The 21,109-nt window shown below is 44.2% G+C and overlaps 2 protein-coding genes across 4 annotated transcripts in view; one reads left to right on the top strand and one right to left on the bottom strand.

Moving 5' to 3' along the window:
• LOC116991215 (arginyl-tRNA--protein transferase 1-like) overlaps nt 1-6,687 on the top strand; it is a 70,840-nt gene extending 64,153 nt beyond the window's left edge. Inside the window, exons 9-12 of the mRNA XM_033049653.1 lie at nt 740-921; nt 2,428-2,527; nt 4,511-4,631; nt 6,090-6,687. Coding sequence (XP_032905544.1) covers nt 740-921; nt 2,428-2,527; nt 4,511-4,631; nt 6,090-6,331 — 645 coding nt within the window. The 3' untranslated portion in view covers nt 6,332-6,687. The remainder of the gene's footprint in view (nt 1-739; nt 922-2,427; nt 2,528-4,510; nt 4,632-6,089) is intronic.
• Nucleotides 6,688-19,363: 12,676 nt separating this feature from the next.
• hepacam (hepatic and glial cell adhesion molecule) overlaps nt 19,364-21,109 on the bottom strand; it is a 36,102-nt gene continuing 34,356 nt past the window's right edge. For all 3 annotated transcript variants that reach the window (XM_033049747.1, XM_033049748.1, XM_033049750.1), the window contains exon 7: nt 19,364-20,897. In XM_033049747.1, the coding sequence (XP_032905638.1) occupies nt 20,607-20,897 (291 nt within the window). In that variant the 3' untranslated portion in view covers nt 19,364-20,606. The remainder of the gene's footprint in view (nt 20,898-21,109) is intronic.

Below are 21,109 nucleotides of genomic sequence, written 5' to 3'. Positions count from 1 at the left end.
TTGGAGAGATTTTCTTCCTTCATTCTCCAGGCTCCATGAGAAGAGGGAAAATCATTTTAAATTCCTACAAGTGATATCAACTTGATGGGTGATTTAAAAAAATCTGTATTTCGAGAAAAATGCAACTGGCAGTAATTGCGATGTGATATATTCCCATGAAATTAATTCTTTTTATCAATATAATTAGTGCTGGTGAAGGTTTAAAGATCTTGTATGTGCAGATATGGATAAACAGGCACAGAAATAGCTGCCGGTCCCAGTAGGCCGAAGCAGGTGATTATGATTCATGGAAGCTTCCTATCAACAACAACATATTGCAAGTAAAAGCTCTCTAATTCACCAGATGTTTTAATTGTACAACCACAGGCTTATTTGATTCAATTCAATGATACTTTGGTGTGACATATACCAGTGTATATGATTGCACCTACACACTGTATGTGTACAGTGAAATTGCATACCATACACAAATATGCAAACAATCGCTACTGTTTCTGGTGCTGACAAAATTACAAAATAACTCATTAGAGTTTCCCAGTTTGGGAAACATTGAGAACAGGTTATAAACGATTCAACTTGTGGGACTTGGGAAACATTGTTTCTCGTTCCAAGGACTGAGAGCGTGTATAATCTGATCTCAATGCCTGATTTGAGTTGTGGATTTAGTATTTTTTGTGATGGATTCAGAATTGGCTTGTCTAATTTCTGGAAGTACATTTACCTTGCTTCTCACCGATAGGGGGAGGACCCTGCAGATGGCCCAGATACTGGCTATGGCTCCTTCATTGAACAGTTCCTGCTGGCCGGGAAGATTATAGCTCTTGGACTGTTGGACATACTACCTGAAGGAATTAACTCGCAGTACTTGTGCTACGATCCAGATTACTCCTCTCTCTCGTTGGGAGTCTACTCTGCTCTCAGGTACTATTCAGAGAACAGAATATGAGACAATTGGGAACTGCAGATGCTGGTTTACAGTAAAGAAGAGTTTACTGAAGTAACTCAATGGGTCAGCTAGCATCCCACGAGAACATGAATAGGTGACATTTCTGATCAGATCTGCAGAAGGGTCACAACTCAATTCGTCACCTATTCATGTTCTCCAGAGATTTTACCTGACCCGCCGAGTTACTCCAGCATTTTATGTCCTCTCAAAAGACAAATGGACAAAAGCAAATGATACATGTTTGGCATCCATATTGCAGGGAACTTTGCTATTGGGAAATGTGGACTTGGTGCCTATAATTCTCCAGTTATTCATTTAAATGATTGTAAACTCACCTACAATGCTGACCAAACATGGTGGCCTCCATATCCAGCTTGCCAACCTGCATTCTGTTGCATCAAACACTTTGACAGATGTGGTTTGTTATAATGGAAATTCAGCAATGGAAAAGCTCAATGAAAAGAGGAAGCTAGGATGGAAACTGTAAAGGTGTGTTGTTGACGTATTGGGAGCCAGTGTAAAACAGAGTGATGAGCGAGATGAAGTATGTTGGGGGATGAATGTTTGCAGAGTTAAGCAACATTAACAGAGTTTTGGATATGTTCAGGTTATGGAGAATGGAGAGGCCAAGTTAGCCAATGCATCTGCACACATCTAGGCAGAGACGAACTTAATTCAAGGGATAGGAGAGCAAATACAGAGTGATTCTGTTCCCCACACCTCTCTCTACACCCCTTCCCCATTCATCTCCAAGAAGGTCAGGCAACATAACATGACCTCCTTTTCCCTCCCTCTTGCCCCCATCTGCCCCTCCAGCTCCAGACCACAATGGGGTTTCGGACTGTGTTTATAATTTTCTATAGAGGAAATGTCCCCGTGTTAGTGGGAGGCAGTGAACAGAGCACTGGTGTGTCTATATCCAGGCATGAAACAGGAACAGGAGTGGTCCAGGCTGGGACATACAATAAGATGGATGTCACAGTGGCGCAGTGGCTAGACCCGGTGCCTCACAGCATCAGACACCTGGGTTCAATCCTAATCTCCGACGCTGTCCATGTGGAGTTTGCACGTTCTCATGGGTTTCCTCTGGGTGTTCCGATTTCCTGACATATTCCACAGATGTGAGGGTATTGGCAACTGTAAATTGTCCCCAGTGTGTGTGTAAGTGGAGTTGAATGGAAATGATAGTTTGATAGTTGGCATGAACGTGATGGTCTGAAGGGCCTGTTTCCATGCCTTCTCACTCTAAGATCATGGCTGACATTAACCTCAGGTCCTCCATCCATCCCTCTGTAATCCTGGACTTACTTACCGTCCAGCAATCTTATCTCCTCCATCAAAATACTTATCTGACTCGGCATCCTGAAATAAAGGTATGAAGGGGGTTGTTCGGCAATGAATCAATGTTTTATCTCAGAGCGGGAGACCTGAACAATGAAAGTCTACAATGAAAGAGTGACACGTTCTCTACTGTTTTCCAGGGAAATAGCACTAACCCAAAGACTGAATGAGAAGGTTCCCAGAATGAAGTATTACTACTTGGGCCCTTACGTGCACTCGTGTGTTAAAGTAAAATACAAGGTAAACACAATGGTCTTCAGCTAAGCTTGGACAATTTTTATTCTGGCAATGCATAGGGTTCTGGTAAGAAATCAATTGCAAATTAAGAATGAGTATTGTTCCTGTGCAAGTGCGGCACAGTCCATCATCTGGCAGTGCCGCTGTCTCGCATTCCAGTGATCTGGGTTCGATCCCCGTCTCTGGTGCTATCTGCGTGGAGTTTGCATGTTCTCCCTGTTATCTTGTGGCTTTCCCCTGAGTGCTCGGTTTCTTACCACATCCCTAAGATCTGGGCGGCACAGTGGCCCAGTGGTAGAGTTGCTGCCTTACAGCACGAGAGACCCGGGTTCGATCCTGACTACTTTCCAAATCATCCTGCATTTGTTTTCCAATCACTTATCGAGGCACCTCGCGAGGGATGCAGAGAGGATGTTTCCTCGTGTGGGAGAGAGAAGGTCCCAGTCACTGTTTTAAAGATGGAGACAGTCCCTGTGACGTGATGGTGCACCTGGTGACATACATCCTTTTCTAGATTCTTTCCTCCCTCTTCATTATTTGCTTTCAAGATTTTCTTTGTGCCATCACTAAATTCAGCAGCCACACCTTTGATGATTTTTATCTACATTATTTATATGCCACAGGCAGCACGGTGGCACAGCGGTAGAGTTAATGCCTTACAGCACTTGCATTGCCTGAGACACGGGTTTGATCCCGACTATGGGTGCTGTCTGTACAAAGTTTGTACATTCTTCCTGTGACCGCATGGGTTTTCTCCGAAATCTTCGGTTTCCTCCCACACTCCAAAGACGTACAGGTTTGTAGGTTAATTGGTTTGGTCTAAATGTAAATTGTCCCTAGTGTGTGTAGGATAGTGTTAATATGCGGGGATCGCTGGTCGGTGCGGACTCGGTGGAACGAAAGGCCTGTTTCCGCGCTGTATCTCTAAACTAAGCTAAAGTCATTTACTCCACACCATCAACAGTGAATTCACGCATGACTATAAAACGTTTTCTTGTGTCTTTGTGTTGACAAGCTCACAAATTCAACACAAGAGAATAGGAGCAGGATCAGGCTGTCAGGCACTTCAAGCTTGCCCCACCATCTAATACCTTCAGGCTCATGTATGCTCGCCTCTTTCTCCATACCCTCCATACCTCAATTTATTAAATATAAGCACCTTGCATTTTACATGTGTGTTACATGTTTCAAAAGCAGTGTGTAATTAAGGGAAGAAATAGGATATTTCCAAATCGGGAAGGGATGAGTGAACTGTGGAGAGAGCGGTCTCTGCGGAAGGCTGAAAGGGGTGGAGATGGGAAGATGTGATTAGAGGTGGGAAAATATTGGAGGTGATGGAAAAATGTCGGAGGAGGATGTGTTGGATGCGGAGTCCAGGGGGGAGGACCAGGGGAACTCTGTCCTTGCTGCATCTGGGGAGAGAGGGAGCGAGAGCAGAACTCCCAGACACAGAAGAGAAGCAGGTGGGGGATCCATCTATGACAGCCCGGGGGAAACAACGTTTTATAAAGAATGGGGACATCTCAGATGTCTATGTATGGAAAGAAAGCCACATCTCGGGAGCAGATGTGGTGGAGACAGAGGAATTGAGAATAGTACTTCAGTCATTTGCAGTTTCTCACCATTTAGATTATGATCTCTTTGAACTTCTCTTTCCAAAGTACAGAGCTAAACTCCCACATCAAAGCAGCTGACATGCCACTGCCTTCTCAGACGGGATAAACAATTCTACTGAAACGGGTGTGTAGGAAGGAACTTCAGATGCTGGTTTAAATTGAAGATAGACACAAAATGCTGGAGTAACTCCAGTCTGAAGAAGGGTCTCGACCCGAAATCTCACCTATTCCTTTTTTCCAGAGATGCTGCCTGGCCCGCTGAGTTACTCCAGCATTTTGTTTCTATCTCGTATTCCACGCAGTTTCTTGAAGACTTTATTCTGATCCATTGAACTGAGCCTGGGTTAATCTTTGGTGTTTTTCTTTGTAGCTCTTCTACCAGCCGACAGAGCTGCTGTGTCCTGTCACTGGGCACTGGGTGTCCGTGGAACAATGCCTACCCAAGCTGGAGTTAAGCAAGTTTGCCCGGCTTTACGACGGCGAAGAGCCAGGTGGGTGTCAATTTCAACCAATATATTATCTGCAGCCGTTGGAAATCATAGAATATTAGATTCAGAGTATGGTTACCACACTGGATGGCACGCTGGTGCACTGCGAGAGTTGCTGCCTTTCAGCGCCAGGGACCTAGGTTGGATCCTGACTATGGGTGCTGTCTGTACGGAGTTTGCACGTCTTCCCCTTGACCCCATGGGTTTCCTTCGGGTGCTCCGATTTCTTCCCACACTCCAAAGATGTGCAGGTAGGTAGGTTAATTGGCTTCTGTAAATTGTCCCTCATGTGTTGGATAGAACTAGTGTACAGTGACCACTGGTCTGCCATGACTCTGTGGGCCGAAGGGCCTGTTTCCACTCTATGTCTCTAAACTAAACTAAACACAGGAGGCCATTCAACCCATTGAAAAAAGTTGTGGATATAGTCCACATCAATACGCAGATCAATACAATACTCCTAAACATCAAATCCATTTAAACTTCACGCTGCCGTGGCAACGCAGCCAACACAATCAAAACCTGCTCATTCTCTCTTCCATCGTCTTGCATTGGGTGAAAGTACATACCACAAGATTTGGGAACAACTTCCCCCACCTTTTATCGGCTGACTGAATGTTCCTCCCATGTGATAGGGCCTAGTCCCAACCTTCCAGACCTTGGACCTTTTCTCTTGAAGGCAGGCACAGTGGTGCATCAGTTGAGCAGCTGCTTCAGAGCGCCAGCATCCGGGGTTCAATCCTGGCTATGGGCATTGTCTGCACGGAGTTTGTACGTTCTCCCTGTTACTATGCGGGTTTTCTCCGGGTGCTCCCATTTCCTCCCATATTCCAAGGACGTGCAGGTTTGTAGGTGAATTGGCTTCTGTAAATTGTCCCCAGTGTGTGGTATCTCCCCACTATCACTGTAACTGTGACCCTTCCTTCCATGAACAATTCTCATCAAACTTTTCTGCACCCTCTCTATTGCCTTCACAACCTTTTTATAAAGAGAGGACCAGAATTGAACTCTCTTACTGCAGAAGAAATGAGACAAATGTTCAGCAGGACTTCCTTTACACTCTGTGCCTTAATTATTGGTATTGCCATTGGCTTATTATTGTCACGAGTACGGAGATACATTGAAAAATCTTTGTTTTGCGTGCTAACAGACCAATTGTCTCATACTTGAGTACATCCTGAGTTTAAGGCCACCAGCATGATCAAGGCCGAGTCTCACCGGAGCACCTGGAGAAACCCCACTTGGTTACAGGGAGAACGTGCAAACTCTGTACAGACAGCACCCATAGTCAGGATCGAACCCAGGTCTCTGGCGCTGTAAGGCAGCAACTCTATCACTGCACCATCGTGCCACCTCTTATCCTAGTGAGATACAAGGAAGTTTTACCACAAAGTATCTGCCACAAACACTTCCCATAAAACTACATGGAGGAATATAATAACATCTGCCTTTTTGTTACAGCTGTTGATTGCGGCCTGTCCAACGAAGGCCTTTGGTTTCTGCGGAATTTCCGGGACGCGCTGAGCCCGTCTTCCTCGGCCTCAGTTCAGACGGAGGAAGCCATGCTCGTGGTATCTCAGGAGGACCTGGTCTCCATCCACTCCTCTTCGCCCTCAGCCTGGTGGAAGCACCTGCCTTGCCTCGCCCGCCTGCTGAGCTGCTGCTGCCGAGGCAGCTGGTGCAGGAAGGAAGAGGAGAGCTGACCCCCCCACACACCCCCGCCCCGCTTGCACTGACCGCCAGGCAACTGGCAGCTCCATCAGAAAGCAGGTCCAGAAGGTGGAGCAAGGGAGAGAGAGATGGGGAACGTCACCAGCCTGGTGCCTGAAGTCCATTCATGAGAGGGAAGCAATGGAAACCTTAAACAGACATTTCAACCTTCCTTGAATCCACAGTGAACGCAAAAAAAGTCCTCAAAGCCCAGCATGGATCAAGATTCATAGAGTCTTACAGCGTGGAAACCGACCCAACTTGCCCACACCGGTCAACATGTACCATCTACACTAGTCTCCCCTGCCTACATTTGGCCATATTCCTCTTAACATATCCTATCCATGTACCTGTCTAAATGTCTCTTAAAAGTTGCGATAGTATCTGCCTCAACTACCTCCTCTGGCAGCTCGTTCCATACACCTACCATCCTTTGCGCGAAAAAGTTACCCCTCAGATTCCTATTAAATCTTTCCCCCCTGCACCTTAAAACTATATCCTCTGGTTCTCCATTCCACGACTCTGGGCAAGAGACTCTGTGCGTCTACCCGATCTATTCCTCTCATTGTCTTGGATCTGGATGATCCATTAAGTTCCTTTCTCTCTTTATCACAAGATGATCAGCATTTGTGATTCTACCAGTTTACGGGTGATAGCCATTGAGGTGAAAGGGAGTGTCATTGATGCATCCTCTCAGGGTAGTGGTTCGTTTTTGTAACAGTTTTGAATACAGCTGGGTACTAAAGTGCTGGAATTGAACCCTGGCAACAACATAATGCCAACGGCAATGGGAAGGTGAGACATGAAATGGGTGACTGTTTCTGCTGCCTTCTGCTTTCCCTTTGTCACCATCTAGACATTAACCCTCTATATTTCTGTCTTATTCTGATTCAAATTGCACCTTAGTTCAGCACATCCCTGCCACAAATGTTATGACGAAGATATATTGATTCAACAAGTCTCGAGCTGAAGAAAATGGTCAACCAATAATGGGCTGCGGAAGAAGCTAGTCTGGTGAAACCATCTCCTCAAACGAAGGCAGCATCAGAATGGTAATTTGTCCAAACCACGGGAATTCTGAAGAAACAAGGAACCTCGGATGCTGGTTTACCAAAGAAAGACACAAAATGCTGGAGTGACTCAGCGGGTCAGGCAGCACATGGATAGTTGGGCACGGTGGCGCAGTGGTAGAGTTGCTGCCTTACATCGCCAGAGACCCTGGTTCGATCCTGACTACGGGTGCTATCTGTACGGAGTTTGTACGTTCCATCATGTGGGTTTTCTCCGGGTGCTCCGGTTTCCTACCATATTCCAAAGACGTGCAGGTTTTTAGGTTAATTGGCTTCTGTAAGTTGTCCCTCGTGTGTAGGATAAAGCTAGTGTATGGGTGATTGTTGGTCGGCACGGACTCGGTGGGCCAAAGGGCCTGTTTCCGTGCTGTATCTCTGAACTGAACAAAGGTGACGTTTTGGATCTCAACCCGAAATGTCACCTATCCATATTGTCCAGGGATGCTGCCTGACCCACTGAGTTACACCGGCGTTTTGTGTCCTTCACCAGGAATTCTGCTTTCATTTGGGTGGTGATTTTCTAATTAGGAACTTTAACTAATGGAGGTGAAGGGGGAAATGATTTCACCTTCAGGATTCTATGAAGAGGGAGCTAACATGAAGAGTTCACTGCTCTGGATCTTGTACAGTAACTGTGAATAGATCAGCCAAGGCCCGTTAGGATTAAGGGTTCAGATCCAAGTTAAATCTGGATATCATCCCAATAGCATTGTTGAAAATATATTTTTTGTATATAAATCCCTGGATAAAGCACCACATGTATTCTAAGAGCTGCATGATGAATGAACTACAGCAGTCAGTGATATGATGGTTGCAGCTCACTCTGCCTTAGTTATAATTGTCGTTATAGTTAATATAAGTCGATACTCAGGTGATACCAACCAGCGCAATTGTGAATCCAAGTGCCTGACGGGGAATGTATTTACGAGCAGTCCTGCACCATGACCACTGGATGGCAGCAGTGGGCACATGCAGTATCATCCAATGGCCAAAAATCAATACAGGCACTCCCTGACTTACACGCTGAGCGACTTACGTGGACTCGCACTCACGCAAACTATTATGTACTCGGTCCCTTGTGCAATCAAGGCAGTTTATAATTTCCACAACACTGCTGTTTACATTGGAAGCAAGCCAGCACTGGTGCAGGAGTTGGCCATTCGGCCCTTCAAGCCAGCACTGCCATTCAATGCAATCATGGCTGATCATCCACAATCAGTACCCCGTTCCTGCCTTCTCTCCATATCCCCTGACTCCGCTATCTTTAAGAGCCCTATCTAGTGGAGGTGCACCACCTGGCGGAGGTGCTTACTCAGGAGGCCGTGCGCCACGGAAAGTGCCCTGTTAGCCAGGGTTGGTGATTCGGACTTGTGTGAAATCTGACTCGCGTAAGCATTCACGGAAAGTAGCCCTTGTTTAAGCCGGGGAGTGCCTGTATCAAATCCCCAAATGTTTTAAATGATTTTGCTTAGTTCCTAAGCGCCACATTTACCTGGCATTCATTTCACCCTCCTGTTCACTGCAGCATCTCCTTATCTCATGTATAATCCACTTACGTTGGTATTGACATGGTCCCTGCAAGGCCTTGTGGCTTCCAGGAGTCAGTAACATCCCCTCGGCACTGCCTGGAGCAACTCAGGAAAATCAGTAGAGGCATTAAAATGTCTTTCTTTAAATTCTATTTCAACACTATTATTTAAAAATATTGCTTACGGGTCAATAAAGGCATAAAGTGTAGGAAGGAACTGCAGATGCTGGTTTACACCGAAGAAACACACAAAATGCTGAAATAACTCAGCTGGCTAGGCAGCATCTCTGGAGAAAATGAATAGGTGACGTTTCGGATCGAGACACTTCTTCAGACTGAGAGTCAAGGGAAAGGGAATGGAGAAATATAAAAAGGCTCATTAAAAAAATGAATGAATGAAAGGTAATGAATGATATTTTTTCTATGTGTCTTTATTTCTCCCGTTTCTCTCTCCCCCGACTCTCAGTCTGAGGAAGGTGCCCGACCCAAAATGTCACTTATTCCGTTTCTCCAGAGATGCTGCCTAATCCGCTGAGTTACTCCAGCAATTTAGCATCTATTTGTGGTCAGTAAAGGCAGTTTTGTTGATAACCAATAATTCACAAATCAGGTAAAGGAGAAGTCTATTCACCTTCTGATTGGTGTAGGAAAGCAGTGTATTACAATGGGTATATATGGATCTGCAGATGCTGAATTCCGAGCAAGATACAAAGTGCTGGAGTAACTCAGCGGCTCGGGAAGCATCTGTGGAGGGAATGGATAGATGACCTTTCGGGTCAGGACACTTCTTCAGATGAACTGCGTTGGAAGGAACTGCAGATGCTGGTTTACACTGAAGATAGACACAAAATGCTGGAGTAACTCAGCGGGACAGACAGCCTTTCTGGAGACAAGGAATAGGTGACGTTTCGGGTTGAGACCCTTCTTCAGACTGAGAGAGTCAGAGGAGAGGGAAACGAGAGATATGGAAGGCAAAGGTGTGAAAACGAGAGATCAAAGATTGCAACTTTGATCCTGGTTGGGCTCGAACTGGGAGGCCTGGAAACGGAGCAGGACATCACGTGGGACAAGATGGCAGTGAAGGCTAATGTTGAGGACATACACGTGTCTGCGTTAACTAGCAAGTGTGGGTCAGACCAGGGTCAAAGACCAAGAGAACAGCAGGAATCATGGAAGGTGGGCAGTGAGAGATGGTCTCTCAGAACTCCTATTGGAGAGAGGAGAACTTCTTCTGAGGAAGGGTCCTGAACCATGGGTATTCCCTCCACAGATGCTGCCTGACCTACTGAGTTATCTCAGTACTTTGTGTTTTATTCATAGTGGCGGGTATGTCTGGCAAACAATATGAGGAGAGTGGGGCATGGATATCAGGTAGACCGTTGAGGACTGATGCATGAACGTGCGTAGAATTCACAATTCTTGTGCTCTTTACATTTTGGATATATTGCATATTTCAGACTGGAGAACATATATTCTGGAACTGGGTGTAAAACTGACACAGGCACTCTTGTTGAAAAATTCTATGTAAAATGTGGAAAGATGTTGTCAAAGACCAGTGGGCAACAAGGCAGAAAATGAGGGTTTTGTAGGAAGAATAATGTGGGGGAAAGGAATAGGCTGAGGTGTGAACATGGAGAGGGGGGTTGGGGCAAAGCTGGGGGCTCATAGCGTCATATAATGATACAGTGTGGAAACAGGCCCTTTGGACCAACTTTCCCACACCGGCTAACATGTCCCAGCTACACTAGTCCCACCTGCCAGCATTTGGTCCATATCCCTCCAAACCTGTCCTATCCATGTACTTGTCTAACTGTTTCTTAAACTTTGGGATAGTCCCTGCCTCAATTACCTCCTCTGGCAGCTTGTTCCATACACCCACCACCCTTTGTGTGAAATTGTGTTTAATTCCTATTAAATCTTCCCCTTCACCTTGAACCTATGTCCTCTGGTCCTCAATTCACCTACCCGATCTATTCCTCTCATGATCTTATACACCTCTCTAAGGTCACCCCTCATCCTCCTGCGCTCCAAGGCATAGAGTCCCAGCCTACTCAACCTCTGCCGATAGCTCAGACCCTCCGGTCCTGGCAACATGCTTGTAGATTTTCTCTGTATCCAGCTTGACAACATCTTTCAAGTATTTCAAGAGATGACAACAAAGACATACTCAGAGAACATGAAGAGATGGGATTCAACAGATGATATGATGGAGGGAGATGTGTCACATTTATGGATAATTTTGCAAAGAGAGCATTTCAAGTAACAATGCAATGATCAGAGAGTGCTTTACAGTTATAGAGTCATTAAGTTGTACAGTGATAGAGTTATATAACTGACACAAGTAGGTAAATGGGAGTACCTTAGATGGAGCATCTTGATTGGCATGGGCAACTCATCAATGCCAATCAAGATGCCCCATCTAAGTCACTCCCATTTACCTTCATTTGGTCCATATTCCTCAGAAACCGTCCCATCCATGTTACTGTCCAAACGTCTTTTAATGGAGAGTTGATAGGCAGGGGACAATAAGGTGGGATTAGACTGGAGAGCTCTTTTTTAAATAACTGTCCTGCAAAAATTCTCTCTGCTTCTGAGAGTTGCAACACAAAGGGAAATGTACATGTGGAATCCAATGAGCAAACTGCTATTGAATTTATGAGCAATTTTCTGATGTCAAGTTTCAAAACACGTCCCATTTGCCATTGAAGATCCAAAACCCTGACAAGTACAACAGAGATGCAATTAATTGACTGTGGTTTCTGCTATTTGGCTAGATGGCTACAAAAAAATGGATAATTCACAACATTTGTTAATTCATTATTATTTATGCAAAGGTAGATATCCTTGCTTAATTCCAGATTAAGATTATAGCCACCTTTGTTGTCAAGAAGTGCCAACCTTCCCCCCTTTAGGTTTATAATAGGATTGCTTTATATGAGGTGTGTTGCCATGGTTACCAGAACAAAGAGGCTGCAAGTCTTAAAATTCCTTTAGTCTGTGGGCGGAACTGGTCAAAGCGGAGCGTAGCGTTTCTCCATGGAGCTATTATTGTTTAACCCTTTCAAGCCTTGGCTTTACAGAACTAAATGTGATTTTAAAAAAAGGAGCTGCTGATGCTAGTTTACACCAAAGATTGACGCAAAACGCTGAATTAACTCAGCGGGTCAGGCAGCATCCCTGGAGAAAAATGAAAGTGATATGAACGTTGAATTCAATAGCTAGCTTCCACATGCACTCCTCTCCCCCCTCCCCTTACTCCCCCCCCCCCCCCCACCCCATCACTGGCCTCCCCCTCCTCCATTAAAAGTCGGCTAACCAATTTCACAGTTCACAACGATACATCCTTCTTGGGGATCACACCATACCTGGCCAACAATTGGTCTATCAGGGAACCTCCCTGCCTGAGGCCCTGGTCTTTCCTTGCTTCCAGATCCCCCCACCCCCCACAATCAGTCTGAAGAAGGGTCCCAACCCGAGACGTCACCCATCCATTTTCGCCAGAGATGCTGCCTGACCCTCTGAGTTACTCCAGCATTCTGTGTCTATCTTTGGCATTGCAGCAATGGGCTGTATAGTCCTGGTTTAGGGTAAATTCAAACGCTGCGCTCCATTCGATTCTGAGTCCCGAGACAGGAAGGAAAAATCACCCAGATTTCCAGCTCCGGGTTGCAGTTGCTTGTGAATGTCAGTTTACATCTCAGCTATGCAATTCACATTCCACAATCCACTGTACTGGCCTTTGTAAGGCTTTGACCAGAATGCCAGCCATTTAAAAAGCACATCTTCCTTCTGCGAAAAAAATAAAGGAAGCAAATAACCACAAAGTGCCGCAAAAGTTCCAATTTTGCATCCCAAGGTTGTTGTTCCACAATTGTCAATGGAGAAGTTATTTTATTAAAGTTATTATTTTATTAATTGATAGGAAATACCCCTTAAAGGGGCAAGCACAAATTGCATGCACTCGCTCATTCCAAATGGAGGTTGAGATCCCCTTTAGCCTGAACAAAGGTCATTCTCGGATGCTCTCTCCAATGTTTTATTGACCAATGAGTCAAACTTTAGCAATACGAGTCATTTCTAAGTGGTAGTATTTTAACTTTCTGTAAAATAAATGAATAAAGTTGAAAGTGGTTATATTTTACGGTAGTTGTGAGTGGTTCATTTGTTTATCGATCACCGTGTTCACGGAGGGTTTCGAGGCTGCGGGGAATTCAATGGCTGCCAACTGGTATTCACTGGAATTTAGAAGGATGAGAGGAGATCTTATCGAAACATATAAAATTCTTAAGGGATTGGACATGCTAAATGCAGGAAAAACGTTCCCGATGTTGGGGGAGTCCAGAACCAGGGGTCACAGTTTAAGAATAAGGGGTAGGCCATTTAGGACTGGGATGAGGAAAATCTTTTTCAACCAGAAAGTTGTGAATCTCTGGAATTCTCTGCCACAGAAGGCAGTGGAGGCCAATTCACTGGAGGTATTCAAGAGAGTTAAATATAGCGCTTAGGGCTACTGGAATAAAGGGATATGGGGAGAAAGGAAAAACGGGGTACTGATTTTTGATGATCAGTCATGATCATTATTGAATGGCTCGGTGCCGAATGTCCTACTCCTCCACCTATTACTATGTATCTAACTGGTATAATTGCAAGCATTGCCACAGGCTCTAGTGCTTGCCCACCTCCACCAACCTGCCACATTGTGAACGAGTTTCTAATCCACATCGCAGACTGAGCAAGGTCTCGCATGGTCACCCAGTGGTCGTGCGACCTGCCTTGCAACTCTGCTGCAGTCCTGCCCTTCAAATATGCCCTTCCGGAGAGTGGCGACTAATTCATTATTTTCCTTTCATTGTTCCATTCAGTTAATTTCAAACAATCGTAAGTAATAGGAGCAGAATTAGGCCATTCGGCCCATCAAGTCTACTCTGCCATTCAATCATCGCTGATCTATCTCTCCCTCCTAACCCCATTCTCCTGCCTTCTCCCCATAACCCCTGGCACTTGTCTTTCTTCCTCTCCTGTTCTTTCATTTATAGCTTTCCTTAAGGAAAATGTTCTTGGAATATCTTTGAAGGGCAAGGCTAGTATTTGTTATCCTTTGGTGTTGCAGAACAGCCTTCCTGAACCATTGCAGTTAGTTGACTGTAGGTGTCCCCACAGTGGTCCCAGGCAGGGAGTTCAAACAAGATTTAAAGTCAGCGATCTGTGACTATGTTTTGTGGTCTGAACCAAAGATGAATTTGGAGTTGCAAATGTTCCAGTGTTTCTACCAGGTGTAGACACAGCTAGCATGCAGATATGCCATGGTGTGTCTTTCCACCACTCTATCCTACCATCCAGTTCAATTGATTTAGTAATAGATCCTTAAAAATAAAAGATATAGAAATAAGGCCACTGCCTATAGGAGTTTTGTATGCAATGTGTATGGGGAATTTCAGCACCGTTGCATTGGGCATTTCAGAACTTGAAGTTACCTCTATTCAATACAAATTTGACATATTCATACTTCAGACAGTTACTGTGGCAAATAAAATTTCACAATGCTCTGACAAAATATACTCTTCTGAATTTTGAATAAGGCACATTGATGGGTTGCAATACCAAAACTAACTTGACGTTGGGCCAAATGTTTCCAGATTGTATTCTCAACCCACGGGTTGACTGCCCTGGGAAGTGTAATGTTGAGAGGTGAATGTGTCCTCCAGATGAGAGGTTGGGTTAAACCAAGACTCCTTTTGCTCTTCTGACTCAGGTGGATGTCAAAGATCCAATGGAACCATTAAAAGGAAAGCAGAGAGCGTGACTTTCTGTCTTAGTGTTGAATAGCATAAGTGTTTGACGGCACTGGGCCTGTACTCGCTGGAGTTTAGAAGAATGAGGGGGGACCTCATTGAAACATACAGAATAGTGAAAGGCTTGGATAGAGATGATATTTCCACTAGTGGAAGAGTCTAGCACTAGAGGTCATAGCCTCAGAATTAAAGGGCGTTCCTTTTGGAAGATGAGGGGGAATTTCTTTAGAGGATGATGAATCTGTGTTCTTTGCCACGGAAGGCTGTGGAGGCCAAGTCAATTGATATTTTTAAGGCAGAAATAGATAGATTTTTGATTAGTACTGGTGTCAGGGGTTATGGGGAGAAGGCAAGAGAATGGGGTTATGAGGGAGAGTTCGATCAGCCATGATTGAATGACGGAGTAGACTTAATGGGTCAAATAGCCTAATTCTGCTCCTATCACATGACCTTATGACCTCATAAGATGCTCATTTTTTATGTCCCAATTTTAATGTTTAGTGAAATTAAGGACTGAGATAAATATTGCAAGGGATTTGATACTAATTGTCAACTTGTTATCTATGTTACACCATCAAAGCAGGTCAAAATATATTCCCTTACATTCAACAAAATGCCAAGAGATTTTACCTAACTCTCAATAGATATCTACTTTCAGTTATGACAAAGTAATAAATCAAACACAATAAAACGTTACCAATCCAAACGGATCTCATTTGTAATATCCACTCATCTGTGGGGTTGGGAATAAGTTTATGTAAATAAATTGTTGAAGCAGAATTAGGCCATTCGGCTCATCAAGTCTACTCCATCATGGCTGATCTATCTTTCCTTCTCAATCCCATTCTCCTGCTTCTCCTGACACCCATACTAATCAATCTAAATCAATCTTCACTTTAAAAGTATCCATTGACTTGGCCTCCACAGCCTTCTGTGGCAATGAATTCCGCAGATTCAACACCGTCTGACTATTGAAAATTTTCCTCATCTCCTTTCGAAAGATACGTCCTTTCATTTTGAGGTTATAACCTCTGGTCCAAGACTCCCACCAGTGGAAGCATCCTCTCTGCAATGCCATTTAGATACGGCAGCCAGGAATCAAGGCTTGAATGTGACATTTTTTGCAATCCGAAAAAAAGATATAAAATAAATATTTGAGACTGCGGAATGTGAATCTGCAATAAACCTTTATTGATATTTGTCACAGTTTCTTGTCAATTCTCCCTAAATTAGGAGAATCATTAAATCTAAATTACTGACACCTGCATGTCCCAAAATGATGGCTAAACCATTGAAATATTAACCTGAAACAAAATGTTCTATTCAGGTACCAAATCAAGACCAGGTTGTGTTTGATTAGTGGTCAGTCCGTACTACAGGAATCTAAGCAATATAAGGGCTTCTCATTTTCTAAAGCAAGCATTAAACTTGGATGACATCAAATCCACTCTCACAGTTCCATTGCGTGACAATGGGGATTGGGATTATATGAGGGAGGGAATGAAATTCATATCAACATTCATATGAACATTTCTGACAGACCACACCTCTATGATGCAATCAGCATGTAAATAGATTTTAAATAAATGACACTGACAAATCTCATTTACTAAGATAATCATTCACTGGCTGGGACAGAGAACATAAGAGTATAGGAACAGGTATGGTTCATTCAGCTTCTCAAGTCTGTTTTGTCATTTATTTACTATATGTCTAAACTTTATCTGAACTCCATTTATCCACAGTGGTAAAGACCGCCTTCTGTAAAGTCTGAACAAATATCTAAAATGTTCAAGCTTTCTAATGACCTAACCTTAAAACTGACTTCTGCTTCCATTTAAAAGTTCCAGCCATAGGAAAGGTCAGGTGAAAATAACATGTCATCTGGTCCATATAGATTCACGATCTGCTGTTCGAGAATAAAAATTTAAATCAACATATTGATTTGTTACTCAGAGCTAACAGCATCCAGATGAGGCACACAAGAGGTGCCTCTGAAAAATGAAAGAATAATGGAGATGTGAAATAAAAAGATAAAATACTGGAAACACCCAGCAGGTCAGACAGCATCTGTGGAAAGAGAGACCGAAGAAGGTTCCTGACTCAAAATGTCACCAATTTATGTTCTCCAGAGATGTTGCCTGACCCCTTGAGTTACTTCAGCACTTTGTGTCCTTTTTTGGTAAACCTGCATCAGCGTTTGGTAAGCCAACACAGTTCCTTGTGTCCACAAGAGGGAAACAAGTTTGTATCGGTAACAGAGAAGATGGGGCAATGGCGAGAGCAAAAGGAACTTCCATGTTAGGGTGGGACTGGATGACTTAATCTGATTTTAAGTGCCCTTTAACTGTAACAAAGCTCATCCAGTCTCACCCTCTTGGTGAAACTCATTTGGTCCACCCATCTCCTACCTCCACCCTCTCAGCCACCTGAACTAATGTTTTTCTCTTTGTGTAGGAAGGAACTGCTGGTTTAAACCGAAGATAGACACAAAAAGCTGGAGTAACTCAGCGGGTCAGACAGCATTTCTGGCGAAAAGGAATAGGTGAAGTTTCAGGTTGAGACCCTTCTTCAGTCTGAGAGCCAGGGGAAATGGAAAAGAGAGATAGAGAAGAAAAGCGTGAAAGATATGCAGAAAAGTAGCGATGATAACGGAAACAGGCTATTATTAGCTGTGGGCTAATAATAGAGAATGAGTACAGACAATGAAACTCAATTCTCCTTCCCAATTCTAGTGAAGGGTCTTGACCTGAAAAAGATAAGTAGAAACAAAGAACTGCAGAATATGGTTTATACCAAAGATGGAGATTGTAAGGAAATGATAGGGGAAGAATAAGGAGTAAAATATCAAGTCCTGAGTTCTGCTCTGGTCTCAGGACAAGGATCCTGGATCTCCAGGTCTGGGAATCACAGAGGACAGCTTGGAATGGAAGGGACAGGTTGGAATCTGTGGAAGGTTGGTATTCGTAGATGACATAGGACTAGCCTGAACACCAGTGAAATATGTTTTCTGTAGAACGGAAACACCAGTGAGACTGTGACAGTAGGAGGGGAATGCATGATGGTGTCAATCATTGTTAAAGTTACAGTTATAAGCTGATTTTGGAGAATTCATCATTGGAAACTGGTAAGAGAAGAGGCATCTTCTTGTTCACCGTGACTGCTGTTCAATAAAGAAGGATATTTAGGAAGAATATCAGCAATGTTTAGTTTGAGTTCAGCACAGAGTTTACCTGGAGTTGTGAGACTGCATTATAGTCTTCCATCTCACTGACCATATTATCTGTGGAAACTATGTTTTTAGAAATTAGTAGATCCCAGATAATTTATGACAACAGCTAGTGCTGAAATTAAAAACTATTTGGCTAAAGTTGTATCCAATGAATTCCATTTCCTGATTGTCTCATCCCTCTCCCTGAGGTGCTGAAATACAGGTCATTTACTAGCAGCGCTCCAGCACCTCACCAAAATGGACGTTTTCCGTGTGGGAGTCTAGACCATGGTTGAAGACTATTGTAGCTGCACGAAGCATCTCAGGCAAGCTGAATTCCCACATGAACATGATGTGAAGATGCATGCACTTTATTTGATCAGGGATATTTAATAGGTGTAACCAATAACAGTTCACCAGAAATCATATTTAACGCATACTCTTGGTTTTCATATAGTATAGAATAATCAATGGGATATGTCACTAAAGCCTGAAGTGTGAAAATGATCAATTTGATGTCTTGTTTTTGACTGGGTTGAGTCCAACTCTGGAGTAACCAAACACAACCATCACATCATTGCCCGAGCCATCGCTTGCTTTCTAGTACACAGATCATTTATTGATTTTCTTTAGATTAACCTTTCTCTTTGAAATCTCTCGTAACAACTTGCCTTAAAGAACCATCCCCAGCTGAATTGTCTGACCTCAGAGGTCACCTCAGGGGTGGGAATGAATTATATTAGCTTCCGGAGAACAGAACGTCGTAGCAGCCTCCGCAGTTTGAGTGTAGTTTATAGTGTTTTTTTAAACTGTGTATGTGTGAGGGGGGGGGGGATCTTTTAAAATATTTTCCCTGTATGGAGGACCCGACCTTTTCTCTGTCGGGTCTCCGTTGTCGTTGGGGCCTAGCAGCGTGGAGCGGCCTCCAACCGGAACCGGGCTCCAGCCTACGGACCTACCATCGCGGAGCTGGCCGAGTTCGGAACGGGAGGAGCGGTGGTGGTGCGCTGCTGCGACCCGACCTCGGAGATTCGGAGGCTCCAGCCGCTGGCCCGGTGGACGGTGACACCGGGAGCCCGCAGGTCCCTGGTGGGAGACCGCTTTTCGAAGCTTCCGCAATGGCGAGTTCTCCCGCCCGAGTTGCAGGGTTGAGGATGACCCGGTGCAGGGCCTTACATCTCCCGGCGCGGCTTTAAATGGCCGCGGGACATGCTGGCGCCCGCCGGGGGCTCCAACACCAAGACCCGGTGCAGGGCCTTACATCGCCCGGCGCGGCTTTAATGGCTGCGGGACTTATTTACCATCGCCCGCCGGGGGCTTTGACTTTGACATCGGGAGGAGAATGGGGAGTGCAGGGGAGAGATAAGACTTTCCCTTCCATCACAGTGAGGAGGAGATTCGCTGTGATGGATGTTTGTGTAAATTGTGTTGTGTCTTGGTTCTTCTACTTGTTTGTATGACTGCAGAAACCAAATTTCGTTTGAACCTCAATGAGGTTCAAATAACAACAAATAAATTGTATCATTGTATCGTATCAAGATATGCAATTGCCACTAATGACTGGAGTGATGGCTCAGGTCCTTGAAAGAGTGTCGCTATCCAAGTTAGGCTATAATCAATTACTTTGCCGACTGGAAAATAGATAAATACTTGCACATTGACCATTCTGCAAGCATGTATATATGTGCTGAAGATGGCATCAAATCAGATGGTGTCAAAGCAAATCAATACATGTCCATATGCATCTTTTAGTGGGGTAAAACTCGCTCCCCATTCCCACATACAACCTAAGGACACAGTGGCTAATTATTGTGTCGTCAGCTAACATCTGTCAGATCAGAACAGAACATCAGTACTGGCATCATTTTCATATAGGTGGATCAGGGTCACATCTGGTGGAATATGTACCTAATATAAGAGGTGATGCCACTTTAGAACAGGGTTTATGAAAGCTGTCTGCAGAGAAACAGCAATCATTTCCTACCTGTGTGCTTATACACCTTTAGTTCCTGCTGCCTTATTACCCAGTGGGTTGTTAAGGAATTCACATGAGAAATAATTCAATTTAGATTTTTTAAATGTAATATTGCATAATTATGCCTTTAAATGTAAATTGCATCTAAAGCACACAATGTCCCAAACTGAGCAATTCCACTGCCTACCCAAAACAAAACAGCCACTGTTTGAGATGAAGGTTGACAAAAATGCTGGAGAAACTCAGCGGGTGAGGCAGCATCTGTGGAGCAAAGGAAATAGGCAACGTTTCGTGACGAGATGTCGGGTCGAGACATAGATGGGTCTCGACCCGAAACGTCGCCTATTTCCTTCGCTCCACAGATGCTGCCTCACCCGCTGAGTTTCTCCAGCATTTTTGTCTACCTTCGATTTTCCAGCATCTGCAATTCCTTCTTAAACTGTTTGAGATGAGGTTCATTGGTGGGTATTTTTAATACATTTGATACCAGGAGGTCACACTGGTGGGAGCAAAGGCTTAAATATTGTACATTAGTTAAGACAAAGTTACCAGCATTACATATACAGTCAGATAAAGCAATTGTTAGGGGTGTGGGGGCAGAATCTTGGATGTGTTCCAGGCTTTGATATTGATATTTCTGCACCTACAATATATTTTATGTCTGTGACGGAAGATACAAAATCTTTTAAGCATTACTTTTCTTCCATATTAGCCTCATCTTGCTCTATGATCATATGGACTTCTGTTGGCCGAACAACACAGTTGCCACTTCCACTGTGTCCTGGCGAGCTGGGGGATCTGCTTGGTGACTTCTGCAGTCTGGTAGAGCCAGGAGATCGGACAGGAGATCTGCCATATCGCCTGGGTGACTGCCCACCTGCTCTTGGGGATCTTGTTGGAGATGTGGAGGGAACGATGAATTCCGCTTGATCCGATGCATTCTTGGCATCGATGTGGGAGTCTTCCTCAGCTTCTGGAGAATCCTGGAAAAGACAACGGCCGAATTAGATAATGTCATCAGGGTGCATTATAGTTGGGTTTGGCAACAGCTCTGCCCAAGACTGCAAGAAATTGCAGACCAGTTCATCACACAAACTAGTTTCCCCACATCAACTCCATCTACACTTCACGATGTATCGAGGTAGCAACCAACACAATCAAGGATAATTCACTACATAGTCATTCTCTCTTCTCC

This window comes from Amblyraja radiata, chromosome 33 (assembly GCF_010909765.2).
Source record: "Amblyraja radiata isolate CabotCenter1 chromosome 33, sAmbRad1.1.pri, whole genome shotgun sequence".
NCBI lineage: Eukaryota > Metazoa > Chordata > Chondrichthyes > Rajiformes > Rajidae > Amblyraja > Amblyraja radiata.
This window is presented reverse-complemented; position numbering and strand designations above follow the sequence as displayed.